This window comes from Galleria mellonella, unplaced genomic scaffold (assembly GCF_026898425.1).
Source record: "Galleria mellonella isolate WM207_F2 unplaced genomic scaffold, CSIRO_AGI_GalMel_v1 utg146, whole genome shotgun sequence".
NCBI classification, from domain to species: Eukaryota; Metazoa; Arthropoda; class Insecta; order Lepidoptera; family Pyralidae; genus Galleria; species Galleria mellonella.
This window is the reverse complement of record NW_026441999.1, coordinates 7,060,855-7,076,396: the sequence shown is the minus strand read 5'-3', so window position 1 is coordinate 7,076,396 and position 15,542 is coordinate 7,060,855. Positions and strand designations below refer to the sequence as shown.

Below are 15,542 nucleotides of genomic sequence, written 5' to 3'. Positions count from 1 at the left end.
CCCATCCCTCGCCCTCCCTTAGTCGTTTCTTACGACACCCATTATAAAGGAAGGGGTGACCTATTCTATGCTGAAACTACACGGGACTTGTTTTATATGTCACATAATAATCGGTCATGTGGCATAGATTGGGCCACCATTTCCTTTCCCATGAGCCACCAGCGTCCCTCTTAAAACATCTTTAAAAGCCTGACTGCGGTTTTTTTTTAATGGATGATAACCCCAACCGCGCTTTTTTTTTAATGGATGATAATGGAATGATAACCCCGCCTTCGCTAACGGTATACGCTGTCGGGGCACCAGTGATAGATGATAGATGAGGATGAAAAGGCAGGTCAGTTAGCCCATCGCGATGAATACACTTGGAATTCAACACGATGGTTTCCAGGGGAGACCACGGGGAGGTCGACCTGTTAGGGTATATTATTAGCAATGGAAATGATAATCCGCATTACTAACAATCCCTTCTCCCCCACCCCAACCGCGCTATCGGTATACACCGGCGGGGCACCAGTGACGGATCGGGGCCACAGGTCAGCCCATCATGGTGAATATATCTGGAATTCAGCTCTATTAGGTTAGGTCGACCTCCACGTGGTTCCTCCTAGAAACCACCGTAATTAATTCCAGATGAATTCATCACGATGAGCTAACTTATCGTCACCGGGGGGAAAGGGATTGTTAGTAATGGAGACTGAGAATCTCATTGCTAGCAATATACCCAACCAGGTCGACCTCCACGCGGTTCTCCCTGGAAACCATCATGATTAATTCCTGATGAATTCATCATGATGGGCTAACTGGCCTGTTTTCATCCTCATCTATCACCCTTCACTAGTGCTCCGCCAGCGTATCCCGTTAGCGCAGGCGGGGTTACCATACCATTTTCACCCATCAAAAAAAAACTTATCGTCACCTATTATCCCTCATTGATGCACCGCCAACATATACCGATGGCACAGGCGCAGGAGGCATGACGATTCCATTAAAAAAAATCTATTTAAAAGACTTACATTCACAAATAATTAATGAAGTAACTTCTGAAATCTTTACTAAAATAATAAATCTAAAAGAGTTGGTCCATCGTGACGAATTCATCAAAAATTAACCACAATGGTTACCAAGTGTAACCGCGTGGAGGTCGATCTGGTAGAGTAAGTTAATTTGTTTGTTACCTCTTGGCTCCTTAATGATTCGGCCAATCGTCTTGAAATTTGGTATACATATATTATTTTGGCTTAGGTACGGAATAAACCAATTCTCGTCCAGGTAAATCAACATAACCCAATTACGCGGACGGAGTCGCAGGTAAAAACTAGTTATGATAGTAAAAACTTACGATTTTTTGCTTTTACAAAACAAATAAACATAGTAAACACCGCCACAACACAGCCGCACTGTACAACGTGTGCCGTAACACTGACCGCGTCTCACCTACACGACAAATGGATATTTTACCATTTTCATAGAATTTCATTAGCTCATACGATAATAAACTTTATCACTAAAAAAATAACGTATCTGTTTGTTTGTGTATACGTTTTTACAAAAGGTCGTAAATAGTTCTTAGTGATAATATTTATTTTTAATAATCCGCCGACTGATTATTTACTTTTGCAGTTGTTTCTAGATACAAAGTTAAATAGATGTAGCAAATAAGCACTTGACATGTCAATTTTTTACCCTAACACATGCTCAGAAGAATCTATTCGAAGTTTCTACAGGTTTTTTTGTTTTAATGGGTGAAAATGGTATGGTAACCCCGCCTGCGCTAACGGGATACACTGGCGGAGCACCAGTGAAGGGTGATGGATGAGAATGAAAACAGGCCAGTTAGCCCATCATGATGAAGTCATCAGGAATTAACCATGATAGTTTCTGCAGATAACCTTTGGATAGAGGACATTGATAACGGGTAGGATGCACATTATATTATATTATATATATATACACGTCTTAAAAACGAGTCAACTTTTGTTTATTAATTGTCAAATTAGCCAACTCGTTTTTTTATCAGTGTTCTATATACTTACGCATATAATGTATCTTGTCGTATTACGAATACTTAATAAATAAAATGAGTATTTACGCATTACAAAGATGCAAAAATTATAAGACAAAATAAATATAGAAGTTATAAAGGAATCACTCATAACTATTTATCACGCAAAATTGTATGAAAAAGTTGAGCCGTTTTTCACGAAGCATTTGTATGGAGACACTCTGTGTATATAAGATATAAACATACATACAACAGGAGAGAATGAAAGAGGATGATGAAAAGTCATCAAAATTGGTTCAGGTTTGGTAAAAATATTGTACATTGTACAAAAACTAAGCGACAAAATTGAGGTCAGCAGATTATTAAAAGGAGCAGCAAATGTGTGATGCCCAATTCAGACATCGCTGAAATTTGGATTGATTTCGCCGCTCTAACAGAAGTAATATTGTTCTTCTAATATATTCTGTTAGAGCGGCGAAATCGATCCAAATTTCAGCGATGTCTGAATTGGGCATCACACAACTCAGTGCACGAGATGCGGGGTGAATTTTAACGCAACAGAATCGGGATCGAATAGAAATCACGTCGAATAAACGACAATTTGACGCAAAAGCTTATATCTATTCAACTACGTCAGAAATCACCGTACAGAGCTGATTGGGTACCAACACAAAATATGATAACTTGGTAATAGCTTTAAAAAAAAAAATTAAACAATGTCAAAAATCACAAAATACAGATTCATCCAAAAGACAACAATGCACGTAATAGATACTGTTTGTTTATTTATTTATTTTTTTTTTTTTACTACACAGGGTTATAATCGCTTATTAATCAACTTATACACGTTTATGATTTATTTAGAAGTCAAATGTAAACCTATAACCTACTCATCGAGTATTTTTTTCATTCTTACCTTATCTCGTATAATTTTAATATATTATTGATATTTGCTAGCTATTTAGAAGTCCATGCCTATAAAATGGGGCCGCCTGAAAATCAGCGCTGTATAGGTACATCTCGCTGGAGCTGTACATATATAGCAACAGCTGAGGCGGCTCCAGCAATCAGCAACATTAATTGTTTTTTTCTTTCTTTTAGTTGTTTTAATTTTTTATTTTCTTAATACTGGTAATAAAAAAAAAGAAAAAAAATCATGCCTACTTCAAACTAGGCATGGGTATTATACCGATCCGATATCTACGAGTATGTATATATATATATTTTTTTTTTTTAATGGGTGAAAATGCAATTGTGACCCCGCCTGCGCTATCGGTATACACTGGCGAGGCACCAATGATAGATAACAGATGAAGATGAAGGCAAGTCAGTCGGTCTATTGTGAAGAATTCAACAAGAATTAACCACGATGGTTTTCAGAGGGAACCGCGTGGAGATCGACCTGATAGGTGATATTACTAGCAAGAGGGCCGTTTCAAATCATTTCTAACAAATCCCTTTCCCCTAATATCTATATATTAGGTTCGGTTTATAAAACTGTATCACACCTCTTGCATATTTTTTTTTGATGGGTGAAAATGGCATGGTAACCCCGCCTGCACTAACAGGATACACTGGCTGAGCACCAGTGAAGGGTGATAGATGAGAATGAAAACAGGCCAGTTAGCCCATCATGATGAATTCATCAGGAATTAATTATGTAGTTTCCAGGAGGAACCGCGAGGAGGTCGACCTGGTTGGGTATATTGCTAGCAATGGGATTCCCAGTTTCCATTACTAACAATCCCTTCCCCCTCCCCCCGCCTCTCCCTTGCATATTTGACTCTAGTACTAATAATGTCAATATTGATTCACAATCTACAAGGTTCCGTACACATTACGGCCGATAAGAGATTCAGCCTTGCTGTTTTATGAATGGGTCGTTGTTAAATTCGAGTGTTTATTTTATCTGTTACCTAAAATTAACTTATTGTTAGTTCATTTACGGCTATTAAAGCCTTCCTTGGTTCCCACGTTAGCCAAGTATCCACTGACGCATTTAAAGTGACCTTTGACCGGGACAAAAAGGTAACCTATATCTTTCTCCCGGGGGGAAAGAGATTGTTAGCAATGAGATTAAAGAGCCCCATTGCTGGCGATACACCCTATAAGGTCGACCTCCACGCGGTTCCCCCTGGAAACCATAGTGGTTAATTCTTGTCCAATTGGTCACTATGGGCCAACAGACCTGCCTTCATCCTCACCTGTCACTCTTCACTGGTGCCCCGCCAGCGTATACCGATAGCGCAGACGGGGTTACCATACCATTATCACCCATTAAAAAAAAACCTTATTGGTAAGTAATTGAGCATAAACAAAAAAAAATATAACAGCCATAAACTCAGTGTTATAATGGTAACACCACATTGAATCCGAAGCAAATATTACGTAAGTGGCAGTGACATCATGCCATAGAAAAAGCCACGGTAAGCCTGGCAGACTTGCGGTGACGTCACGCGGCAAAACTGCCGGTCGGTGACCTTTCTTTGTAAAAAAAAAATAAAGGTATACTCTTTTTAATAAAAAGGTAACCAAGTCTTGTTGAAATTATCACACACTTTAAATTAAATTAATAACAAATCTATTTCCGGATTTTTTACCAGATGGGAGACTTTGTACAAAAGTCGTTTGCTTGAACACCTCTGTCCCATTCGTGTTTCAACCGTGAAGCAGTTGTGTTTGCATGGCTGTGTTTCGGTTTGAAGGGTGGGATATGGCAGTGAAATTACGGGTACAGAGGCATAGCACCTGAGTCGTCAGGAATGGCAACGCATGGGGGGTATCATGGGCGAAACAGTATACTCTGTTATGTTCATGTTACTGCTCATGTCTATAGGCGACGGTTACCACTTTCCATCAGGTGGGCCGTCAGCTTGTTTGCCATTCTAAGTTGTATAAAAAAATCGATCCATCAATCAATCGATTATCGATTTGTACCACTATAGACTGTTTTATGGTCGACTCGATTATTCGTTTGTTTAAATTTTCATTGAAAAAGAATATAGTAAGACCGAATTTACTTTAATGTAATATTTTAAATTACCAAGGTTTCCCTAGGGGAGTTAATATTTTTTTTTTTTTATAATGGATGATAATTTAATAGTAAGCCCGTCAGCGTTAACGGTTTATACTGGCGGGGCACCAGTAAGGGATGATAGGTGAGGATGAAAAGGCAGGTCTGTTAGCCCACCGTGATGAATACACTTGGAATTCAGCACGATGATTTCCAGGGGAACCGCGGAGAGGTCGACCTGATAGGGTATATTGCTAACAATGGCACTGATAGTTCGCACTAGTAACAATCCCTTCCCCAAAAACAAAAATCGTCTTAAATTGTGACAAAACTAGGAATTTTGATATAAAAATTAAACTATGGAACGGAAATTTCTATGGAAGTATATTTTTTTTATACCACTGAGGTGGCAAACAAGCATACGGCCCACCTGATGATAAGCAGTAGGAAGAAAACAAATTGAGATCCTTCTTTCTGAAGTTGGGTAAAAAAGGCGTATTAAGGTTTCTTCAAGGTTATGTTGCAGGCAGGCTATAGGCTACAGTGACAGTGTCACTCTGATATAACTTTCAATAGGTGAAAGTGTTTTTAAAATTGATTGAATAAACAAACAAACAAATATTTCCGCTTAATAAAAAATAATAATATAGATTCTACAGTTTTACATGCCAATTTATATTAATAATAACCTATTATTTTCCTGAATAACAGGAAATGATCTTTGTCTAACACAAACCATAACTTAATACCTACATACTCGTTATGTTAATAATATATATTTATAGGAGGGGAAGGGATCGTTAGTAATGCGGGCTACCAGTCCCATTGCTAGCAATATACCCTGTCAGGTCGACCTCCACGCGGTTCCCCCTGGAAACCATCGTGCCGAGTTCCAGGTGTATTCATCACGATGGGCTGACTGACCTGCTTTTTTCATTATTCACCTATCATCCCTCACTGGTGCCCCGCCAGCGTATACCGTTAGCGCATGCGGGGTTATCACTCCATTCATCATCCATTAAAAAAAAAAAAAAACATATATATATATATATATTTATACACACACACACATACATACATATATTATATATACGATTTACATTTCAAAAATGATATTGTTGTGGCATAAGTGAGTTTCGATATCCTTACTTTTGCCTAATTTTATTAATTGTTATTAAAAAAAAAAACAATGTTGCCAACACCAAAAAATATCAATAAAATACTTATTGGCTTATCAGGCTTATAAATTTTATTCTACAATCACTACTGCAATAAACAGCTGCGAGAGGGGTCCACAAAAAAAAAAGAACAAGTATTTCTCGTTTCCTTTGCCTGCTTACATTTCACGCGATCCTTGGTCTCAAGGCTGCGACTTTTTTAATAATTTTAACCATTACACATTACGTCATGTTTCCCGCGCTTAATGACCTTTTAACCTCAATTTTTATGAAATGTTAATAAGTTTTAAAGTTTTTTTTTTTTGTGATTATTGGGAGTTGGTGTGTACAGTTTAAAATTAATCTTTATAAGATTTTGTTTTTAACTTCGATATTGTTCATGTGATCGGGATATGTCGACTGATATGGTGATAAAAAGCAGGTCTATATGAAAGAAAAAAGAAAGAAAACGTGGCTGCCAGTCAGTATGTGCTGCAACAAATTAATTGATACAGCAGTGATATTCTGTGGTGGCCATGCTTGAGATCACTGACAACAATAAAAAATAAATAAAAAAAATATATAATGAAACACAAAACATGGATGTTATTATGATGTTATATTACATTTTGTTATTATTTTATTTCTTCTCCATCCCAAATGCTACGTTTATACCAAACTTTTTAATGATTAATTGAGCCCTAAAGGTATCAGGAAGTAACAGACTCACTTTCACATTAAGAAATACAAAGTCTTAACAAGGTCTTTTTGACCACATTGTTATTTGAATTGGCGGGAATATCATTTCTACCTAGTCATTGTTCTTACTACCGTGTGATCCCGGCATCAAATGAACCACCCCTAACTTGCCCGTGGGTGTCGTAGGAGGTGAATAAGGAAACTGAATTGTCAAAGAAGGGCAGCAGCGTCCCTCTTAAAACATCACCAAAACCTAACTGCGGTTGTCAACCTGACCGTTCCCTTAGAAAAAATATATTACATACTTTACGTATGTAAGTTTTTTTTTTCTTTTTCTAGTCTGCTAATTGGCAATATTGCGGGTCTACCATGAAATGAAATTCCGAAATTTCGGACTCAATTTCGTGTTTTTATTTATACCAAAGTCGGACCAATAAATGTAGTTTAACATTTCGTTCGTCATACATCCTATCATAAAAGTCCAAAGGAACAATATTTTAACATTTCTAATATTTCCAAACGGCATGTATTATGTAATTTTAACATCAAATTTCTGTTTCGTTTGGCTCCGAAATTTCGGAAAACATTTCATGGTAGACCCTCTGTTCCTTATAAAATAATAATCCAATCTGCTGTTTGGATGTCAGGTTTAAATCTTATTAGTATACGATGAGGCCAGTCGATTAACTAGCTATCAGTTTCTGTCAGTAAATCTTTCCACCAGTCCTTGGATACTGTCTTTTTAATCGAGAGAATTAATGTATGTAAGTAAATTAATAAATTTCAGAATTTTATATGGCGACGCTTATGTCAAAAGCATATAAAATTATTCGGTCAATGATCAGCGCGGCCTCTTTGTGGGTATGTCTCCAAAAACAATAGACATAATGTAATAAATAAATGGAACGAGGACGCCTCATACATACAATCTCACGGTACAATCGTTATGAAAATGATCGACTCTCTGAAATATTTACAACAAATTTTTGCCAGTAGCTTTGTTCGCTTAAAATGCAAACTGACGTCCCACCTGATGGAAAGTGGTAACCGTCGCCTATAGACATGAGCAGTACCATGGACATAACAGAGTATACTGTTTCAATAATTATGATGCTGATGAAAAATAAAGAGTATCAACGAGTTCTCCATAATATATGAACATACATTGTAATAAAACAGTTTTCTGTCACAAAATTACCATTGCCATTCTTGAGTATTTTTTTATGCCACTGAGGTGGCAAACAAGCATACGGCCCACCTGATGGTAAGCGGTTACCGTAGCCTATGAACGCCTGCAATACCAGTGGTATTACGCGCGCGTTGCCGACCCTGAAGAAACCTCTTTAGCCCCCTTTTGAAGAACCCCATGCTGCTGTCTCTTGGGAAAATCTCGGCAGGGAGCTCATTCCATAACCTGAGTGTTCGTGGGAGAAAACATCTCTGATACCGCGTTGTACGCGACCATTTAGGCTGTAAGGTATGAGGGTGAACTCCCTGTCGATGGCGAGCCGTACGATGGTATTATTCCTCTCTACCCTATAATCTTTTAAAAGTTTAGGATTTGTTTTTATTGTTAGCTGCTGTAATATATATGAATTATTGACATTAAATAAATAATTTTTCCTCTAATCTAATCTAATATATAATATAATGTTATCAAATTATCCTGCTTTAATAGAACTCAATAAAAACGTAAGCAACTCTGTAATTGGCGACCATAGACAATCTGCTGATATCCATTAGTAAGTACCAATAAAAAACAATCAATCGATTGAATGTTTCAATTTGTTACAATTTTTTTTAAGTGCTTCTGTAATACATTCAATAAAACATAGTCACGTTTTCATTGCCTATTTTTTTTATAACACAGGGGACAAACGAACATGTGGTTTACCTGATGGTAAGTGACTACCACCCATGATAGCCTGCAACACCAGAGGCACAACGCCTGCCGGCCTTTTAATAAAAAAAAAAAAAACTGGCACATTTACGAAAACCATTTTCTATTGTCTATGTTTGTCTATGTCTTTTTTATAACACACACAAAATCAGGAGTCTTTGAAAAGCAAAAAGAATTTTTAAAATCTGTCCACAATTGACGGAAAAATCGGTGGACATACAAAAAAAAAAAATATACAGTGGAACGTAGAACCTTCTCCTTTTTTGAAGTCGGTTCGAAAGGTATCATCATCATATCAGCCTTTAACTGTCCACTGCTGAACATAAACCTCCCCTTGGAGGCTTTTGCCAGTGGTTGACATGCTTGGCAGGCGGATTAGCAACCGCAGTTAGGCTTTAGAGATGTTTTAAGAGGGACGCTGCTGCCCACGCCTCGCCCTCGTTTAGTCGATACTTACGACACCCCCAGGAAAGGAAAGGGTGGTCTATTCTATGCCGGGACCATACAACTAGTTTTAAAAGTAATATAGTGTTAAATAGAGTATCTTCCCCAATTTTTCAAAATTTCATAATTCTTTTAACATTACGTTTACTTCGTAAGCATGAATTTTAATAAATAGGAAAAGTAATGAACTACTTTTAGGTGACGTATCGCAAGAAAACATATACGAGATTTAAAACACATCCGTGATGCCGGTACAAATTCACAAACAAAATTTTTAAAGGCCTTTATTTAAGACCCCTCATAATATACTACTTATATATTACCGTACATTTGCCCTGTGGTCCCGGCATAGAATGGGCCACCCCATTCTTTCCCATGGTTGTCGTAAGAGACAATGAAAGAACTCAATGGACAAGGAATTGGCAGCAGCGTCCCTCTGAAAACATCACTAAAGCCTTATTGCGATTGCCAAGTGTGACAACTACTAGCAAAATGCCCCTTATGGTGAAGACTTGAATTCAGCAGTGGACAGCTAACAGCTGATATAGTATTATATGATATATATGTGTATATATATATATATATATATATATATATATATATATATATATATATATATATATATATATATATATATATATTCAAGTACGTCTTATATAATCTTATATAAAATACAAAGTATTTTGTTTTTAATACACCAATCTGTTTAAATTCAATTTTTTTTTATCTCAGTTAATCTTGTTTCTATAGCATTATTTCCGTAATGGTGTACGAGTACATACATACATTGTGTAATATTACGTTCTAAGATCCTCTAAAAAATGTACACAAATTACGCAATTGAACGTGTTTACAAATTTACACAATCGCGTAAGTAATTAGGAACTTCATTAAAGTCCATTAGATAGGAAAGAAAAAGCGTTATATCTATGGCACAGATAATATAATATTATGCTAGTATCTCTATGGTCTATATCTATGGTCTCTTTACTCTGGGGGGTCTACTTTGAAATGACATTCCGAATTTTTAAAATAAATTTCGTGTTTGTTCATATAGATTATGGTTTATATAGAAATTAGCCTAGTAAATGGAGCTTAACATTTCGTTCGTAATAAATCCTACTATAAAAATCCAAAGGAACGATATTTTATGATTTTTTATGCTTTTAAATGGTATGTATCATGTACTTTTAACATCAACTTTGCGATCCCAAAATTTCAGAAGAAAATTTATGGTAGGCTCTCCCATTTCCCTTCAAAACGCACAGATAAATAAATCTTTCGCCTTTTTATCTATGGTTTCCATTTTCAAAACTTTGTTTTGTAAAGTTTATTTTAGAAGTATAATAGATATGTATTTATAATAGATATAATATTTTCCTTACTGTGGTGACGAACAAGTAAACAAGTGCTAGTTACATTAATAAATACAGATATCCAAAAAGCGAGGTGGAAGGGGATTGTAAAGTTCTTTTTATGGGTAAAAAAAGAATGGTATTTCCGTTTACGCTATCAGTATACGCTTGCGGGACGCCAGTGATGGGATGACAGGTGAAGATAAAAGCAGGTCAGTTCGCCCATCGTAACAAATTCATTTACTTATTTAACTCTTTATTGTACCAAAAACAAAAAAAAAAAATACATTGACAATTAAACAATCCAAGTTAAACACAATAGCATAAAATACATATTAAAATATAAACATAAAGGTTTTGTACCTTATTACGGTTAAAAGAGAACAAATAAATAAATAGAACAAAATCTAGAATGAACTATGCTAGATTCCGGGTGGGGCTGCATGGTGATCACTTTACAGGCTATATTGCTAGCAAGGGGGCCGTCAGTCCCCATTACTAATGATCACTTTTCTCAATATACCCTGTCAAGTCTCCTCTACGGTCCCATCGTGGTTAACTCCTAGTAAATTCGTCACAGTGAACCGACTGATCTGGCTTTATTCGCCTGTCATCCGTTACTGGTACCCTGCCAACGTATACCGATAATACAGAAGGTACCCTTTCATAATCATATAATAAAAAAAACAACAATACCATCATCGAGGTTGATAGACAAAGAAAATATGATGTAAGTTTTATCTATTTACTTATGTATACATATATCCTTACAGTACAAAGTAATAACATTAAAAATTTATACACAATTCACTTTGCATCGCTTTTGTCATCGCTCATGTTGCTATCGGTTATTAATTTTACAATTACCCTAATTCTTCTGAGTTATTACCATAAACAAAATTAATTTTCCGTAAAGCTCAATAGGAAAATATTTTTCTTCTTGGTTTAGCAGCTTATAAGTAAATACAATTAATGGTTTTAAAACAAAGAAAACAGCTACCCATAGATTAAGAATGCAGCTTTTTTTTTACTATTTTAAGGTTTATTTGTAGGGTAGTTTTTTTTATTTAACGAGTAGGTACCTACTAGCTATTTAATAAGGGTAAATACCTACTATTATAATTCTTCATGTAATTAGAATTCCCCCTATTCTTTCTATGTAATGTTTATATTATCCTACTTTGGTAAAATAAATCAATGATAAATATGTCAAATCGATGATCTAATTGCTTTACTTTTTAATTAAAGACCGTATAAAATTATATGTCGTTTAGTAAGACAGATTGCGAGAATTGTTTTTAATAAAAAGAAAAAAATATAGTGATGTGAACACGCACATATCGATTATGTATTTACATTAGTTGCATCTCACCTCATCTTTAATCAGCAACACAACACTTAACTCGAGTTATCACGAAACCACGTCGATACGAGAACGCTGTCACGGCTTTATTTATGTTTTATCAGAAAAAAAACATCGTATTTACGTGCATTTGAGTGCTGAAGAGGTACACGTCTACCTCCCATAAATGCCGGTGCCGCACTACCTACTCTACTAAGTTCAATCAAAATGGCGTGGTTACGAGTTTGCGCAATACGGATTGTATCATAACATTTCAATTAGAAGGTCCTGTTTATCAAAAGGTATATAAAACCATAAATTTTACAATGAAATATATGAAATACATGCTACTTTTTTTTAATCGAAAATCTAGTATTTATATATTTGAATGACAAACGTGATTAATGCGAAAAATTAAACAGAAATCAGTAAAGCTATGGCGCATTTGAGTTTAAGTGTCAGGGTCACTCGCTTATCAGCGTTCCAAAATTGTATTATACCTAATATATTTGAATAACAAACACGTATGCTAACGACTATAATCCGAGGCAGGATAAATCAGAGACGCTTATCGACCATTGTAGTGAACAACATAGCATACAACATTCTAAAACTTAGGAACAAAAAAATATATATACTTATATATATATATATATATATATATATATATATATATATATATATATATATATATATATATATATATATATATATATATATATATATATATTATCATACAGGGGGCAAAGGAGCATGCGGTAAGTGATTACCGCTGCCTATAACCACCCGCAAACACCAGAGCAATTATGTACAGGTGTGCTGCCGGCCTTTTAAAAAAGAAATGTTCCTTTTTCTTAAAGGTTACAATGTTGTATAGGTTCGGAAACACCGCAGCTGGAAGTTAATTCCAAAGCGTGATTGTGCTTGGAAGAAACTGCCTTAAAAACACAGTGTAGGATTGTTGGCAATGGATCTTTAGTTTGTGATTAGTGTTAGCTCGTGTTAAATGTTCGTATAGCAGTCTTCTGGCCAGTGCTTTTACTTCTTTTTTCTCCTGCTCGCGTCATTGCCACTCAAGATTAAGGATCCCGAATGGTCTCGAAATTGGTCACGCTTTCCTGACCAAATTACAGGTAAGTTAAACCGATAATTATTATATTAATAGACATAATGCATATTAAATAAAAGGCTGACATACTTAAAATTGTAGACAACATCGCTGTTTGAGATCTCAGAGAGGCAAAAACTTGGTTTACAAATGAATGTTTCTCAAACAAAATTCACGACAAATAGTCACAAGAAAACAATAAAATAGAAGGAAAGGAGGTAGAATATGTAGAAGATTATTTGTACCTTGAAGATATTGTTTCTTTTGATGTTAACAATAATGAACATAAAACTGATAGAAGAATAAATATAACATGGAAAAAGTTAGCTCCAAAAAGAAATATTAAAGTAAACTAGATAGATAGATAGACAGATAGATAATTTATTTGCATCACTTACAGCACACAAACAGCAAAAGATACAAAAGCAAAGTGAAAAAAGATAAAAAAAGATACATGTACAAAAGATTAAAAAGAAAAAAAAACCAAAAACAAAATCAGAATGCATAATAATTTTTTTTTCTTCATGCGTGTGCCACAGTAATACAAAATGGCCACAACTCAGCTTTTTGCTTTGCCCTAAAAAGAGCAAAACACTGATATTATGTTGTGGCCAAAAGTGAGCCGCGAAATACCACTGAAAAAAATAACAAAAAAGAAAGAAATATAGATCAAATACATAATGTGCGTTCGTTATATTCGCTACAATTAACTACAATATTAACTACAATTTAAAAATAAAAAGATAATAACGGATTCATCCTGTTGTATCCTGCCTAGTTTTACTTACAACCCCGTCAGGTCGACCTCCACGTAGTCTACCCTGAAAATCATCGTACTGAACCAGGTGTATTTATCACGATAGGCTAACTGATCTGCTCTTCAATTTTTACTTATCATCCCCCACTGGTGCCCCGCCGGTATATACCAATATTGCAGGCAGGGTTACCATTTCATTATCATCCAAAAAACATGCGATGGAATTAATAAAAAAATAGCCTGAAATGGAATACAATAAAGAAAACAAGAATTATAGTCATTTGTGAGAAAACCAAGATAAGAGATGCTCTCTAATATAGTCTAAAATAAAACAGACGGAGTAAAGTGGGGCATGTAGCTAGTCACAAAAACATGAGATGGTCGCATCAAATAACGAAATACTGAATTCTGAAATGTAAAAAATGTTTTAAAAGATAGAAAAAAAAAAACACGTTTTAATGGCATCATAGAAATAGCAGAAATAAATTGAATGATACACCAAGAACACATAAACTTGTTACAATTGGTTAATATTTGAAAAACACATAAACTTACGTACATGCGTGCTTGTTTGTCTGTAAATAAAAAATATTTCTGTTCTCATGGCGTACCTAAGATTATTTTCTAAGAAAGTCTGGACTCTTAATAAAGGCACATAATTTTCTCTCAGACAAGTCTTTGCGGATTTACTTTATAGGTACCAATCGATTCTAAAGTACCGGCTCCGGCATAAATATGCCTATATCTGTTTCACTAATGGATCGTTCAGACTTATATACAGATGTACTATCTAAAATAGAATCTAGAGAACTTAAGAGAATATATATAATATAGAACTCATTTTTTTTTATAAAAACATATATACATATCATTGCGCCACTTTCATAAGGAGGAACCTTATTCTTTGAAAAATAATGTTTCAATGTTCAATTTACAATTTTTGTTTCCGTTTTGCACTCCTGCGGTTTATTTCATAGCAAACATTTTCTATTGAAACTTAATAAGAAGTAGGGAAAAAGTAAAATAGAATTCGTAAAATATTTATTACAATTTTTCATTCTAACATTAGTTAAAAATATGCTTAGATATAATACACAGATTAGAAAGATTATGTATAAAAATTATAATAAATTTAATACAATTTGTTTCTGTTATTTAACTATGTCGCTTTAGTTAATCCTTTTTAATAGCAACACCATCACTCCATAATTGTCAAATAAAAATGTCACATTTGACATTGACATTTTGGCGCTATAAATTGTTTTGATATTTTAGAGGAAGTTTTGTTCGTTTTCTTACAAATTTCGTAATTTTTTAAAACCCAACAGTAAGTAGAAATATGGCAGAGAAATTAGAAGATTTAAATCTTCCCTTAACTGTTGTAACTCGCATAGTAAAGGAAGCTTTACCGGAGGGAGCCACAATATCCAAAGAAGCTCGCACGGGGTTAGCGAAAGCCGCCTCAGTTTTCGTCTTATATGTGACTTCTGCCGCAACAAATATTGTTAAAAACAAGAAAAGGAAAGCATTAACCGGGCAGGATGTGTTAGACGCCATGAAAGATATAGAATTCGACAGATTTGTAGAGCCATTGGGTGAGGCATTTGAACAATACAAATTGGTAATTTCCGCGCGAAAATCTGGTGCCGGCAAAAAGAAAGACGAAGAGGAGATAGAAACGATAGAAGACGATTAGTATGTTTGTTTAGTGTTTAATTTGTTTATAAGTCTATTGTGAGGTAAATAAAAATGAATTTTAAATTAA

At 35.0% G+C, this 15,542-nt stretch overlaps 2 protein-coding genes across 12 annotated transcripts in view; one reads left to right on the top strand and one right to left on the bottom strand.

Moving 5' to 3' along the window:
• LOC113523173 (phospholipid transfer protein C2CD2L) overlaps positions 1 to 12,140 on the bottom strand; it is a 79,557-nt gene extending 67,417 nt beyond the window's left edge. For 8 of the 11 annotated variants that reach the window (XR_008252494.1, XR_008252495.1, XR_008252499.1 and 5 more), the window contains exon 1: positions 11,943 to 12,140. The gene's annotated coding sequence lies outside the window, so the exon portion shown is untranslated. Of the gene's footprint in view, positions 1 to 1,175; positions 1,311 to 1,339; positions 1,443 to 11,942 lie in introns of those variants that run through there. The other 3 variants (XR_008252496.1, XR_008252497.1, XM_052891891.1) reach the window with 3 other exon arrangements.
• Positions 12,141 to 14,999: 2,859 nt separating this feature from the next.
• On the top strand, positions 15,000 to 15,542 carry LOC113523258 (DNA polymerase epsilon subunit 3). The gene has a single exon (XM_026909150.3). It carries the CDS (start codon positions 15,117 to 15,119, stop codon positions 15,471 to 15,473), a length of 357 nt encoding a protein of 118 aa, XP_026764951.1. The 5' UTR covers positions 15,000 to 15,116; the 3' UTR covers positions 15,474 to 15,542.